Source organism: Chinchilla lanigera, unplaced genomic scaffold (assembly GCF_000276665.1).
Source record: "Chinchilla lanigera isolate Chin_1 unplaced genomic scaffold, ChiLan1.0 scaffold00005, whole genome shotgun sequence".
NCBI lineage: Eukaryota > Metazoa > Chordata > Mammalia > Rodentia > Chinchillidae > Chinchilla > Chinchilla lanigera.
Window position 1 is genome coordinate 19,938,138 of NW_004955406.1, and position 13,973 is coordinate 19,952,110.

The 13,973-nt window shown below is 35.1% G+C and overlaps 1 protein-coding gene across 1 annotated transcript in view; it reads left to right on the plus strand.

The window, feature by feature from the left end:
• The window catches only part of Xpr1 (xenotropic and polytropic retrovirus receptor 1), a 149,597-nt gene that overhangs the window by 106,740 nt on the left and 28,884 nt on the right, over nucleotides 1–13,973 (plus strand). The window contains exons 10-11 of the mRNA XM_013503153.1: nucleotides 4,980–5,151; nucleotides 6,543–6,737. Coding sequence (XP_013358607.1) covers nucleotides 4,980–5,151; nucleotides 6,543–6,737 — 367 coding nt within the window. The remainder of the gene's footprint in view (nucleotides 1–4,979; nucleotides 5,152–6,542; nucleotides 6,738–13,973) is intronic.

The window sequence follows — 13,973 nt, forward strand, 5'->3', positions numbered from 1 at the left end:
TCTTCTTGAAAGAGTTAAACACATCGTATTACAGTGATACTTGCTGTACTGCTATTAATAGCTAAATCTTGGAAATGGCCTATATTTATCAACAGATGAATAAAGAAAATATGTTATTTATATACAAGGGAGTACTACTCTTACAAAGAAGGACAAATTTGAGTCATTTGTAGGAAAATGGATGCACCTTGAGACTGTTAGCATGTTTCCACCAGCTTGAACCACCAGCAGTGCATGCATGACTGCTCATGGGAGGGCTTGTACCACCCAGTGGTACAAGCACCCAAAGGTACTGTCATATATGGCCCAGTGAGATAGTCATGCATATACCACCAGTGATTCAGAGCTGTCCAGCAGTGCAACATGAATTATAGCCCCAATGTGAATATGTTAAGTGAAGTCAATCTAACATACAAGCTTAAATATGAGAAATTCAAATTATAAATAAAGAGCACAATGCAAGATAAATAATAGGAAATAGGGAGGTAGATCTTTTGCAGAAAGGAAAGGGACCAAGAGATGTAGAGAGGGTAGGGAAGGGGAATGAAAAAGGAGTTAAGATAGGAGATAGATAGATAGCTCGATAGAGATATATCAACTCTTTATGAAGAATGTAATTAGTTACGTACTATAAACATGTTCTAATTTTAAAAAAGCCTTAGGTCCAGTCCCCAGTATTGCCCCTCCCAAATTAACTTATAGACTTATAGTAGACTAATTACAGTTTTTAACTAAAGCTGTTTGTTGCAGGTTTTTTTTTTTTTTTTAGTCCTTTTTTGAAATAGGGTCTTATTATACAGTTCAGGGTGGCCTGGAACTCACTATGTAGCCCAGACTGGTCTTGAACTTGCAATGATCCTCCTGCCTCAGCCTCCTGAGTTCTAGGATTACAGGCATGTGCCACATGCCCAGCTTGTTATAATTTAGAAATCAATGTTTACCAGTATTTTTATTTCTATAGTAAAATTTCTATGTGTCTCTATGATAAGAGTAGAAAGCTGGAGAAGTAGTTTAGTGGTAGAGCATTTGCCTAGCATGCAGAAGGTGCTAGGTTCCATCTACAACAGTGAAAAAAAAGATGTATTCTTATATATAATGCATTTTATGTGCATTAATTTATTCAACCCCTGAGATTGAAGCTGCTATTAATCTCCATTTAATATATATTCAGAGAAGTTAAAAGACTTGTGTAAGGTCACAGCCAGTTAACCGAGATAGGTATGAACCCAGGCAATCTCACTCTATAAATGCAGTCTTAGCTAACATTTATCCATTACAATGTTTAGTCACTTTATCTGAAATATTTAATTTTAATCTAGTGGATCAAATTAATGAAATCTAAAAATCAGCTTGGGAATGGTACATTTATTCACAAATTTCTAAAAAGTAGAAGTTAAATCTTTATCTTTCCAACAGGTATAGTGAGTGGTACATGCCTGTAGTCGCAGGACTCTGCAAGGCTGAAGCCAGAGGATCACAACTTCAAGCTCCTCAGCCTGGGCAATTTAGCAACACTGTTTAAAAATTTTTAAATTTTGGGGCTGGGGATTTAGCTCAGCGGCAAAAGCGCCTGCCTGGCAAGCGCAAGGTCGTGAGTTCGGTTCCCAGAACCGGAGAAAAACAAAAACAAAAACAAACAAAAAAAAAAATTTAAATTTTTTAAGTGGGGCTGGGGTTGTAGCTCAATGAGAAGGCCTTGAGTTCAGTCCCAGCATGGCAAAAAAGAAAAGAAAACAAAACTTACCTTCTTAGCTCTTTGTCTGTATTAACTTAGAAGATCGTGTTAACATATCCATTGCGCAGTTGAACATTCCTAGTCAGAAAATACAAAATGCTTCAAAGTCCAAAACTTTCAAGGACTGACATTATACCAGTAGTGGAAAATTCCACACTTGACCTCAGTGTAACAGGTCACAATCAGAATGCAGGGACACTAAAAATACTGTGTAAAATTACCTTCATATATACCTGTATATACCTTTATACAGTAAAAATACTGTATAAAATTACCTCTGTATATACCTATATATTACCTTCATATATACCTGTATAAGGTATATATGAAACAAGTGGGGGCTGGGGATTTAGCTCAGCGGCAAAGCGCCTGCCTGGCAAGCGCAAGGTCGTGAGTTCGGTTTCTGGTACCGGAGAAAAACCAAAAAAAAAAGAAACATAAGTGAAATTTATATTTGGATGTGGGCCCTATGTTCAAACTATCTCATGGTATATATACAAATATTCCAAAATCTAAAATATTTCTGGACCTGAAGCATTTTATATAAGGAATATTTATTCTGTAATAACTTTTTAGTGGTGTTTGTAATGTATGTGGTAAGACATTAGATAGTCAGAATTGCTCTAGCTTTCATAGCACTGTTCTAAGAATCTTTATCATTTTAAACAAAATCTTGAAGTAGAGAATTTGAATGGCCTTAGAATAAGAAAAGAATGAGCGGGTAGTTACAAGATTCTTGCCCAAAAGAATTCCAATAAATCTAAAATGAATTTTATGTAAATGTCGGTAATTGTGATCTATTTGTTTTCTTCCTCTTACCTTACCTCTGACAGAGCTAGTTGTTCTCTATACTTCCAGAGTGTTTTAAATGTATTGTTGTAATAGCAGTTGCCATATGGTACTGTAACTATATCTGTAGGTATTTGCCCAACTTTGAGTCTCTGAGGACAGACTTTTATTTACATCTGTACCTGCACAGTGCCTTAAATATAATAAATAATAAATCTTTGTTAAATATGTGAACAACTATAATTATGTTTTTCCTTCTTTACACTACATTAATATATGCTAATCCCTCCTTTCTTTTTGTTCATACTCTGTTTCTATAAATTTTCCCTTCCTTCTAGCTTCTTTTTTTTAAATGGTGATCTCTTCCGTTTTCAATTCCACTCTTCCATCCTTTTGTTTCTTATTTAATGTATTATATTCTGCTGCTGCTGTTATGGAAGCTGTATTAGCCAGGTTTTGAGGATGGGTTTGGCAGATTGTAAGAGGAAAGGAAATTCTGTAGAAGAATCTGTAGAAGAGTAAAGAAGAATTTTGCTTTAAGCTACCAAGTTTGCAAAAATCTATGACTTGTAAAGATTGAATTAGATTTTGGTAATGCTAATTCTTTGGTATTAAATGCAAAACTTTCCTCTGGTCTTTGTCTTTTTTAATTCTTCCAGTCTATTCTGCACTTTGGTTTCTCAAAATATTACAAAAACAGGCACCAGAACCTCTTCCTGCTTATATAACTAATATCCCACCCTTCCTCTAGCCCTGACCCCAAGAGAGTTTGCTGTATGTGGAGCTTACAGTTGTAAATGGTTGTAACCTTTCTTTCTGGTGTACTGGACTCAGAGTCTAGGAGTTACTAAGGGACTAACTTAGGGAACCAAAATATATCAGCTCCAGAAAAATGTCTCAAGACCTTCATTTTATCCTGCAGATACTTGAAATCGCTTCCAAAGCTCCAAGATAGTATCACCCATAGATAGTTTATGCCCGGGATTGATTCATATTGTAGCCATTTATTTCCCTAAAGTAGTAAAAAAGAAAAAAAAAAAAATAGAGAAAGCCTAGAAAGAAGCAGCTGAGTCTGACAGGAGAGTGCAGTATATTCCTAGGTTGAATTTGTCTACTAAATGAATATAGCTAGATATCCAATCTAAATGTCACAACTAGAATGCAGGGACACTAAAAACACTGTATAAAATTGCCTTCATATATACCTGTATATACCTTTATACAGTTTACTGTATAAAATTACCTTCATATATACCTGTATATACCTTTATACAGTAAAAATACTGTATAAAATTGCCTTCATATAAACCTATATATTACCTGATTTAGACTGATTTTCTCAAAACATTTAGACTGATTTTCTTAAAACTTACACTTAATTAGATTTCCTTGTTTCCAGAGTCCATTTTCTTCTGTAAAATAAGGTAGAAGGGGTCTGAGAAGATAAGAGTTAAAGCTGCCTTCATCCTATCTTCACTTCATATTGGCGTTCCAAGCAGTCTGCACAATTTGAGCTCATTTCTGGTGATTGCATTAGTCTCTAATCCTTCCATTCTCTACAGTGTCAGAATTACCCTTTGCACTGGTAAAGAGGCTTCCACTGAGTAAGTCAGGTTGAGTTGATGTAACTCTTCAGTAAAATGGGAATATGAATAGTATCTAGCCTTAACAGTTGTTGTAAGAATTGAGTTAACACATTCTTGTGGGCTTGAACTTCTGATGGTATGTGCAAGATTGTCCCATTGGGCAGCTTGTACCACATGATGAGACTGTCCCATGCTGCCCAACGAGACAGTCAGGTGTGTATCACTAGTACAGAGCCACCTGGCAGCAAGACATATAAATTACAACCCTGTCATGAATGTATTAAGGCAAACCCAACCTATAATACATGCATAAGTTGGTGTTTATACCTTTAACTTTAACACACTTATTATTGTTTTCAGAACAATGTGAGGAGGACTGATATTTGTAATTTCAAGATGAACACAATCATTACCATGACTTTAGTGAAATGAAAGTCACTTTGGGTAGAGAATAAGGCATGCCTCAGATAATGGATCATCCTTTCTTACCTATCCTTTGCAGGCAAGGAGGAGGTTTGTGTTCAGTTTGCTAAGATAGGAAAACATTCTAGAATTGATCATAGCACTCCTCTACCCAGGAGATGTTACATTCTTTGGGTACTTCTCCCTGCTGCCACTTTCTGACTTCAGTTTTTCCCACCTCTTTGCTTTCTGTAGCTATTCCTCCCCTCATCCATCCTCCCTCTTTAATTTCCTTCCCTAGTAGTCAACCCAGGCACTGTTGCCTGGACCTTCTGTTTGTGATGGGTTCATTGCTTTCCATTTTATCAGCTAATCAGTCATGCTAAGTGGTCAGATGTGAATTAGAGAAATTTAATATGACTTTTCTTATTTGTGAGTTTTCTGATTTTTTTTTTTCTTTTTCTCAGTTTCGAGTATTTACAGCTCCCTTCCATAAAGTAGGCTTTGCTGATTTCTGGCTGGCCGATCAGCTGAACAGCCTATCAGTGATACTAATGGACTTGGAATATATGATCTGCTTCTACAGTTTTGAGCTCAAATGGGATGAAAGTAAGGGCCTGTTGCCAAATGATCCAGAAGGTAGGGTATGAATTTGCATTCACATTACTAAGTTGCCAGTATAAACCAGGAAATATTGGAAATATCTGAGAAAGTTAAGGTCATGGTAAAAACTTATCCAGTAATTTTATAGATTAACTAAATATACTTGGCACTGTGTTCTTAAGTCTTTTCATCTGAAATAATTTAACTTTTAAATTGTGCTATGACTTCAGCCAGCCATTTGCTAAGAGATTTATAACATTAAAGAATTCTAAAACTATTTTTTTGAGTTCAGTACATTGGTAGTTATATTGCAGATATTCTAGTGCCAACATTCTCATCACAGTGTTGCTATGGGCAGTGATAGCAAACCTTTGAGAGCTTTCAGTGATAACAAACAGCCAGCTGCAGCACACATGCCATACATTCATCACCACAGCTCTAGTGTTACATGTTTATGGGTGATCTGATTCAGTGCTTGAAGAAAGTCATGATAGACTGCTGTTCAATTCTTACTTGGAAAATAAGAAAAATGAAGATTTTTCTTTTAGTTTTTTTTCCCCACTTTTTTTTTGGCTAGGAGTTCAAATTAATAAGGGATTTTATTTTCATGACAAAAATCTAATTTAAATGGAACAGAAATTAAGGATGAAGTCTGTGTAACAAATTTTCAGTGATTACCGGTGGATCATAATTCTATTATAGATTGATCAGACTATAATGTATAGCTAGAATTCAAAGCAAAATTGACTTTCTAACTTCACTGTTATTTAAGAACATAAAGTCTATTCTTGGTTTTAAAGCAGCAACAAAGGATAGTGGTCATGGTAGCACGTTCCTGTAATCCTAGCAGTCTTAGGAGGCTGAGGCAGGAAGATCATTGCAAGTTTCAGCCCAGCCTGGGCAACTTAGCAAGACCCTGTTTCAGAAGACTAAAAAGGGGCCTGGGAGTGTAGCTCAGTGAAAAGGCCCTGGGTTTGGTCCCCAGAATGGGGGTAGTGTGGGAGGGAAGAGCATGTACTCTTTGGTGTATTATGTTACAGGAGTTTGAAATTGTCAAGAGTCATCTGTGATATTTGTAGATTTTCCAGATATTTCAAATTATAGAACAAAATATCCCCTCCCCCTTTGATTATCATATTCATTTTCCAATTTATTTTATAGTTTTATCATGTTTGTTAAAAATTGCTTCTAGGACAGATACCCAGAAGTCTGAAAAGGCAAATTTTCCCATTAACCACCTTTACAGATTGTACCTTTTGTTCTTGATTTATATACCACTGAAACGCTTGTGAGAATATAATAATCGCAAAGAAGAAAGTGATTCTGAAACCAAGGCCTTCTGCTTCTTGTTGATCGTTGTTCTGTATGGCTAGATGATGTGAACAGACTTTTTCTTATAATTTTTTTCTTCTTTGAAATCTTCACAGAACCAGAAATTTGCCACAAATACTCATATGGTGTGCGAGCCGTTGTTCAGTGCATCCCTGCTTGGCTTCGCTTCATCCAGTGCCTGCGCAGATACCGAGACACAAAAAGGGCCTTTCCTCACTTAGTTAATGCTGGCAAATACTCCACAACTTTCTTCACGGTGACGTTTGCAGCCCTTTACAGCACTCACAAAGGTATTCAGTGATTGACTATGAAGAGATTTTTTTTTAATACCTAGATTGTACTCAAATTGTTTCTCACTGTGATTACTTTCCATTTGCTATACTTTTTTCCCGCTGAAGTTCTAGTCCCCTCAATATGTGTTCTGCAACACAGTTTTAGTCTCATGGCATTATTTATTAGCAAGTGTTGAAAACAACCACAGTCACCCAGATGAGACAGGATTGTGATGTTTGAAATCTTGAATTATGTCTAATGAGCTCAATCTATGGATGCTTTGAGTTTTCATTTGGTGTCTTAGACTTTCGTATTCTTTAATGAGGTTGGGAAGTGGCTAGGTGAAAAAGATTCCCTGTGGAAATCAAGTATATTTTTAATCACTTTTCTTCACCAAGTAGTAAGAATCATTTCCAGCCCATTTAACTGTAAATTGAGTTCTTTCTTCCCTCTAGTTCTTCATCTCCATGGCAACCTGCTATTACTTGCCATTGCTCTTTTGTTGGGAAGAGAAAAAAGCTTTTAAGTTCTGAGCCACATGTAGTCACTCCTTTTGAATTTTTAACCTTTTTCCAAGGACTGTCAATCAACAATCTAGCTTCCTTTTACTAAAGTGTATTCCTCCTTTGTCTAAATCAGTAATGTAGTAGTGTAGCCCACACCTTTCAAGCTGCACTTGCTCATCTGTAGGAGGTAAAGAAGTGTTACTAATTGAAATTATTATAGTTATTTTTAAATACTTGGTAGATGTTTTTCAGTAATTTTTTTTTATTGAGAGACTGTACTTTGGGAGCTTCAGCCAGTGCTACAATACTGCTACTTAGCTGAAGTATATTTGGGGTGAAAATGTAGCTCAGCAGTAGAGTACTTGCCTAGCTTGTGCAAAGCCCTGGGTTTAATTCCCAGCGCCACACAAAATGAATAAAGGAAAAAAATAAAGTATCTTTGATGGTCATGATAGATCAGGCCATTACTTTAGTATGCCTTGGAATGGATGTGGTCCAGCAGATCACATTATAATATATTCCCATCTTTGCAGTAGATTCTGCATTTAGAATGGTATTAATAAATGTAGCCAATAATGTTACCGCTATATAGGCACTCTTGTTAAGTGATATAATTTAACCAACTACCTCAGTGAAGGAAACACATCTCCAAAGCTCCTATAATTTTAACTCTTGCTGAGGAATGCCATCATTCAGTTCCAGCCTGCATCATAAAGAAGAAAGTTATTAGAGAATTTATAAATCAGCAACTGATTTGATACTAAATTATCCAGAACCTGTCACTCTTCTCCCATTTCACTCTTCTCCCATTTCAGGTAAAAAATGAGTACTGTATTTTTGATGGGATATTTTAGAACATAATGTATCTATACCTATATTGATACTATCACTAAGAAGCTGACTGTCTGAATTTCTCAGATCCATGAACACTCGAAATCTAAAAACCAAACCTGGAAAAGCAGTGGTTTAGGTAGCCTTGTGGTCTTTAGACTTTTTTTTTACCCCTTACAAGTATCTTGGATACTTCTACATTTACAGCCAAATTTCTTCTTATTAGTGTATGTTTGCAACACATTACAATTACATTTGTTTTAGGGGATCGGTAAATGGATATTGCATATCTTGATCACTTTTATCCTTTTGTCCCTCCTCTCTACCCTCTCTCCTCTCCCCTAGATTTTTTATCTGATGTTTAAATAATTCCCAAGTATATCATTTCTACACAAATTACAAATAAAGAGCAAAACAAAAGATAATAGGAAATAGATCTTTTGCAAATGGGAGGGAGACTGAGAGGGGAAGGAAAAAGGGAAAGGAGATGAAAAAAGGAATTGAGATGTGTTATGTACCTGTACCAGTTCCCAAGGAGTGAGTTATTATGTCCCGCAAACATGTGCTAATAAAACATAAAGACTGAAAAACATAATTTCTAGTGTATTTTAAAGCAAAACTGCTAAATGTGTGTTACCAGGAAGCTGGGTCCTCACATAGCAAAGAAATGGCCCCTCACTTCCTTGGTCCTGGGTTTTTGTGCTGTTGGAGGAGAATTTAATCAAGACATGTGGACAGTGCAGAAGTATAAGTAGACTTTGTCATTAAGTAGATACAGAGAGAGTTATGCCTTCAAGTGAGAACGGATGGCAGTGCCAGAGACATCTGCATCATTTCAAGTTTGGATACCCTTTTATGCACACAGAACTACTTCTGAGGTTCAGAGAACTGGGATAATTATGATGGTTATTGATATTTTACTTATAAGTTACTTTGGGATTGGGAAGTGTCTTCCTATCCTTTTTTAGATAGTCTGTGTTTTCACAGGCATTTTAATTAGGTAAGAAATACATGAAATATATAAATTCTTTTTTTTTTTTTGGTTTTTCTCTGGTACCGGGAACCGAACTCACGACCTTGCGCTTGCCAGGCAGGTGCTTTTGCCGCTGAGCTAAATCCCCAGCCCCTGAAATATATAAATTCTTAATGTAAACCGTGTTCCAGCTCAAGGCTGGAGGGTCTTTAAAAAAACATTTCCTTTTCTGGTATCACTGGGCTGTAGGCTATGGCAGCCTAGAATGCTGTAGTATCCAGATAGCAAGGTAGCTAAAGGACTATGCACAGTGTATAAACTTAAAATGTCATTGGGCTCTGTGGGATTGCTTTAGGTCTGATTCCTAACAATTGATTATAAATGTATTATAAATTGAAGTCTTTGTTTCTTTACTTAACAGGCAACTCACTAACTGGTAACTGTTTTGGACAAACCCCTCACCCCCACAACTTCCTCCCCTTCTTTCAGGCCAGCTAATGTCTTAACTATGTGCCTAACATTTCTACTAAATATATCCAGGTAATATAAGTAAAAGGCAATTTGATACTCAGAATTTTTGTTTTTTTGAGGTAGGGTCCACTACAGGCTGGCCTTGAACTCACTATGTAGCTCAGGCTGTCCTTAAACTTGATATGATCCTCCTGCCTTAGCCACCAGAATGCTGGAATTACAGATGTGTGCCCCATGCCCAGCTAGCATTTTTTTTAGTGAAGCAATTCTATAATAGAAAATTTATATCTCATTACCATTGAAGTATGTTTTAATGTGATATACTTTTATTTTAGTGTAATATATTTTTATATTTTAATGACCTGTCTGCTACATATATATGTAAATTGAATTTATTTCCTGTCACAAGGTGCAAAGATATTAATGTTTCTGGGTTGAAACTATTACCCTGATTATTATCTACATTTGTTCAAAGCAGCATTACAAATGTATTACAAATTTTAATAATTGTTGCACATAAGTGTTTCTTAATGTGATAAATATGGTATTTCCCTTTTCTAGGTTTTATATGTGTAGAACTTTATGTAGATGAAGAAGGAAGGAGTTTTATTGCTACAATGACTCAGTTTTAACTTGAATCATATGCCCAAAAATTACATGTAGTTTATCATCAAGTTATTTTTAATGAATAAGTTCTCATTATTAAAGAGTTGAAAATAGAGCAAAGAATTGAATATAAACAGAATGAAAAGAATGTAACAATTCATTAGTTATTAGCTATTTGAAATTTCTAGATAGAAGTTGTCTATCATACAGTTACTAATTTTTAATTTTTATTAGTATATGTTTGTAGGACATGACTACATTTGTTGTGGGGAATTGGTACTTGTACCTAACACATCTTAATTCTTTTAATTTCCCCTTCCTTTCCTGACTTTCCCTATGATTATTAATTTTAGAATCTCCTTGTTTAGCCCAACATATTACAAAAGCAAAATTAAAATGCTGTTCATTTAAATACAGTTACCAATGAAATGTTTTTCAGTGAAATGCTTTGATCATATCAGATTCTTTAAATGTATTTTTGAAATGAAGTCATAACTGCATATGACATTTGTCTGATTTATAGAAAATATCTACAGTTTATCTGTAGGAAAGGAAAAACTTTTTCTCTTTCCATTTAAGTTACTGACAAAGATCCTGCAGATTAAATTGACAAAAAGATAGGTTAGCAGAAGAAAGGTTTATTATACATACAGAGATCTTTGTAGAAAAGAAATGAGAATCCGGAGAAGTAGATAGACTCAAGGGCTTATATTCTATTTTTGCAGAGTGATAAATTATTGAAAAATAAGTCAACGAAGGTGTAGTATTGAGTCTGTAGGGACTGTAATTGTGGGAAGTTAAATATACAGGGAAACCAACAGAGAAGAAAAGGGTTACTTAGTAAAGGTTGTTATACAGACTCAAGTGGGTGCCTCCTCCATTGAGAGTCACTCAGGTAACTAAGAGTTGTCCTACTCTTGGTTTGGGAGAGATGACTTTGTAAATAGAAATTTCTTTTAGCTATACAAGTGAAATTTGTTCCCTGATTTTAGACAGAAAGAGAGAAGGCAGAGTGATTTCCTGCATCTGCTGTTTCTCACTTGCCTTCAGCTCAAAATGATCTCTATGCCAGAGTGGAGTAACATACTCTGATCTTCTTCCTACCCTAATTAGGAAAGTAGTCAGCCAGACAGGAAAAGTTTTGACTTCAGATTAACATATTTATGTTCATCTCTGTATAAATACTTTGTTCTCTAATTCTAATTCTGAATAAGGTGGGTGAGTAGGTAGATACAAATAGATGGAGCTGTCATACATTCAGAAAGTATTTACTATAGGACAGCTCTGCACCAGGGTATATTTTCCTAGGCACCAAAAAAAAAAAACATAGCAGCAAACAAAGCCTCTTCCTTCCTCCTCTCTTTTTCTTTGTGTCTCTGTCTCTGTCTGTCTGTCTCTGTCTCTCTCTCTCTGTATCTTGACATTGAACTATATCCTAAGCCCTTTTTATTTTTTATTTTGTGACAGGGTCTTAATTAATCACTAGTTGCCCAGGCGAAGCTCAAACTTTGAATCCTCCTACCCTTACCTCCCAGAGTGTTGGGATTATAGGCATGTGCTAACACATCTGGCTAAAAGATAAATTATGAAGAAAAAAGAATGAGAGATAGTGAGGTGACCTTGTTCACACTCAAGAAATCTGAGTCTGAAAAGAACTAGCCTACCAGGGTTACCATAGTAACAGCATTATATTAGGAGCATTTTCAAGATTGTTTTGAAGATTGTGTGTCCATATAAAAATGAAGGCCTAACAGTTCTGCACCTAAAGTCACTTTTTAGAAGGTAAAGGAGAAGATTTAGGTAACCCATTTTAGGGAGACTCAGTATGATAGTTACAGTATTGCAGCCAACCTTGATTTTTTGTATTAAAAAGGAAACGCATTTAGAATACTTTAGTATGTTTTATTTTCTGTCATTGATTTTTAGAAACAAAGGAATTTAGTTAGCAGTCAGTCTGTATTTAAGAATTCATTACAGAACTAAATTTGTAGCCAGCTCTTGGAAATGTTTTGTTAAGAATTGGGATTAGAGGAGGAAGGAAGGTATTTTAAATGGTTTTTGTGTTTTTGAGGTTTCTTGGCTTTGGCAAGCAGAAGTCTGTGGGAGGTACAATAACAGAAAAGACCATTATGTTGCTAACTTCTAATCACTTTTTGAGGGAGAGAGTACTTTGGTAGATTTTCTATTTTACTTTTTTATTTTCTAACATTCAAAAATATTTATAAATTCTTAGTGGATGTAGTACGTAACTATTCTCTTAACTATATGAAGTAGAAATTTTTAAAAAAATCCATAGTTTCCTTTAGACTTTTATGTTAGCATTTGCTAAAAAGTATTCACTGCTTTTAAAGCTACAGTACTTACAAAAAAGAGATGTTATCTGTACACTTGGACTTCCATTTATGTCTGCATGTTTGGTGGTTTTCCAGTACCTAGATTTCTTCTTCTTAAAAATTTTCTAAGGGTTACTGTGTCTCCTAATGAGGATTCCTCAACAGTAGTTCAGTGCCTTCAATGCAATAGCCATTTTGTTTTGAGTGAGCACATTTAGTCCTAAAGTGCTTCCTCTCCTCAGTATGGACAGTTTGTTACTCTCTTTCTACCCTGAATAATAGGCCACTATTACAGATTTCTAAATTTTAGTCTTCTTATACTATAATAGAAATGGTAATTGTTTTTAAGTCTCTAGGGAAACTTTTGTTCCATTAACTTCGTAACAAAGACATATGTACAACTTCTTAAAAAAAGTTCATTTGGATAAATGTTCTCATTTTTGCCTTACTATTAAAGTAATCTAAAACTTTAAGCCTTTGAACTTGGTGTATTGTGCTGTAATCTCCCTAGACTAATAATGCAGAAAAGAAATTGATAATTTTTTAAGTCATCTTGACTATATTAGCTTAAGACTTGCTGATGCCATAAACCAAAAGTAAGATTTGTTGTCTTCTGATTAATAGTGTAACTTTAATTCCAGAAATGTTTCTTGAATGGCTTTTGTCCCCTTGGTATTGTGCTCATTTTAAATATAATTTTATCTAATTCTAAATTGCTTCTGATATACTAATTATGGCTTTGAAAAAATTAAATTTCCTTTGTATCTTTTTAAAAAATAACACACATTTATACCCTGATATCACTTTGGTTGTATTCTTTTAGACACCATTGTTTTTTTAATTGTTCTTACAACTCATATAGATAGTGTTTTATTTCTATATATATAAAACAGTATGAAACATCCACAACAAAAGTTTAACATTTAAAAATAGTCTGTACCATTTTATTGCTTAGAAGTTGGGAATTTGTGATATTTAAAAGAAGCAAAGTAAAATATTTATGTATTCAGTTTATAGAACAATTTATCAGAAAGACAGTTGCTTGAGTTTTAATTTACATATTATTTTATATTTTATATAATTTCACATGAGATGCTATTGTTGAAAAGTATGAACATAAGGGAAAATTATTGTGTATAGGTGTTTTCAGCAAAAGAAAGAGAAAAATTCACAGGCAAATAGTCTATAAGGCCTGTAGACCGTAATAAGAGATTATATGTGAACCTCTTTCCATCAGATTTTTCTTGTTCAATGCAGTAAAGTGTACTCATGACCTACTGCTACCTGGATCTCACTTCTTCAGCCCTCTGTTTCAGTTGAGCTTAGCTCCTCATTGCAGGTCGGGTTTAGATCTGTTCTAGGTGTGATCATTCTGGGCCCCAGTAAAGGAACAGCCTTTACTTGGGGAAGCTCTTCACATGGCACTGACAAAAACAACTCATATTGCACAAAGACATTTAAAGCCTCCGCTTGCTTCATAGCTGCTAGCCTTTCATTGGTCAGAACAAGTCATGTGAGCAGGCCAAAGGATGT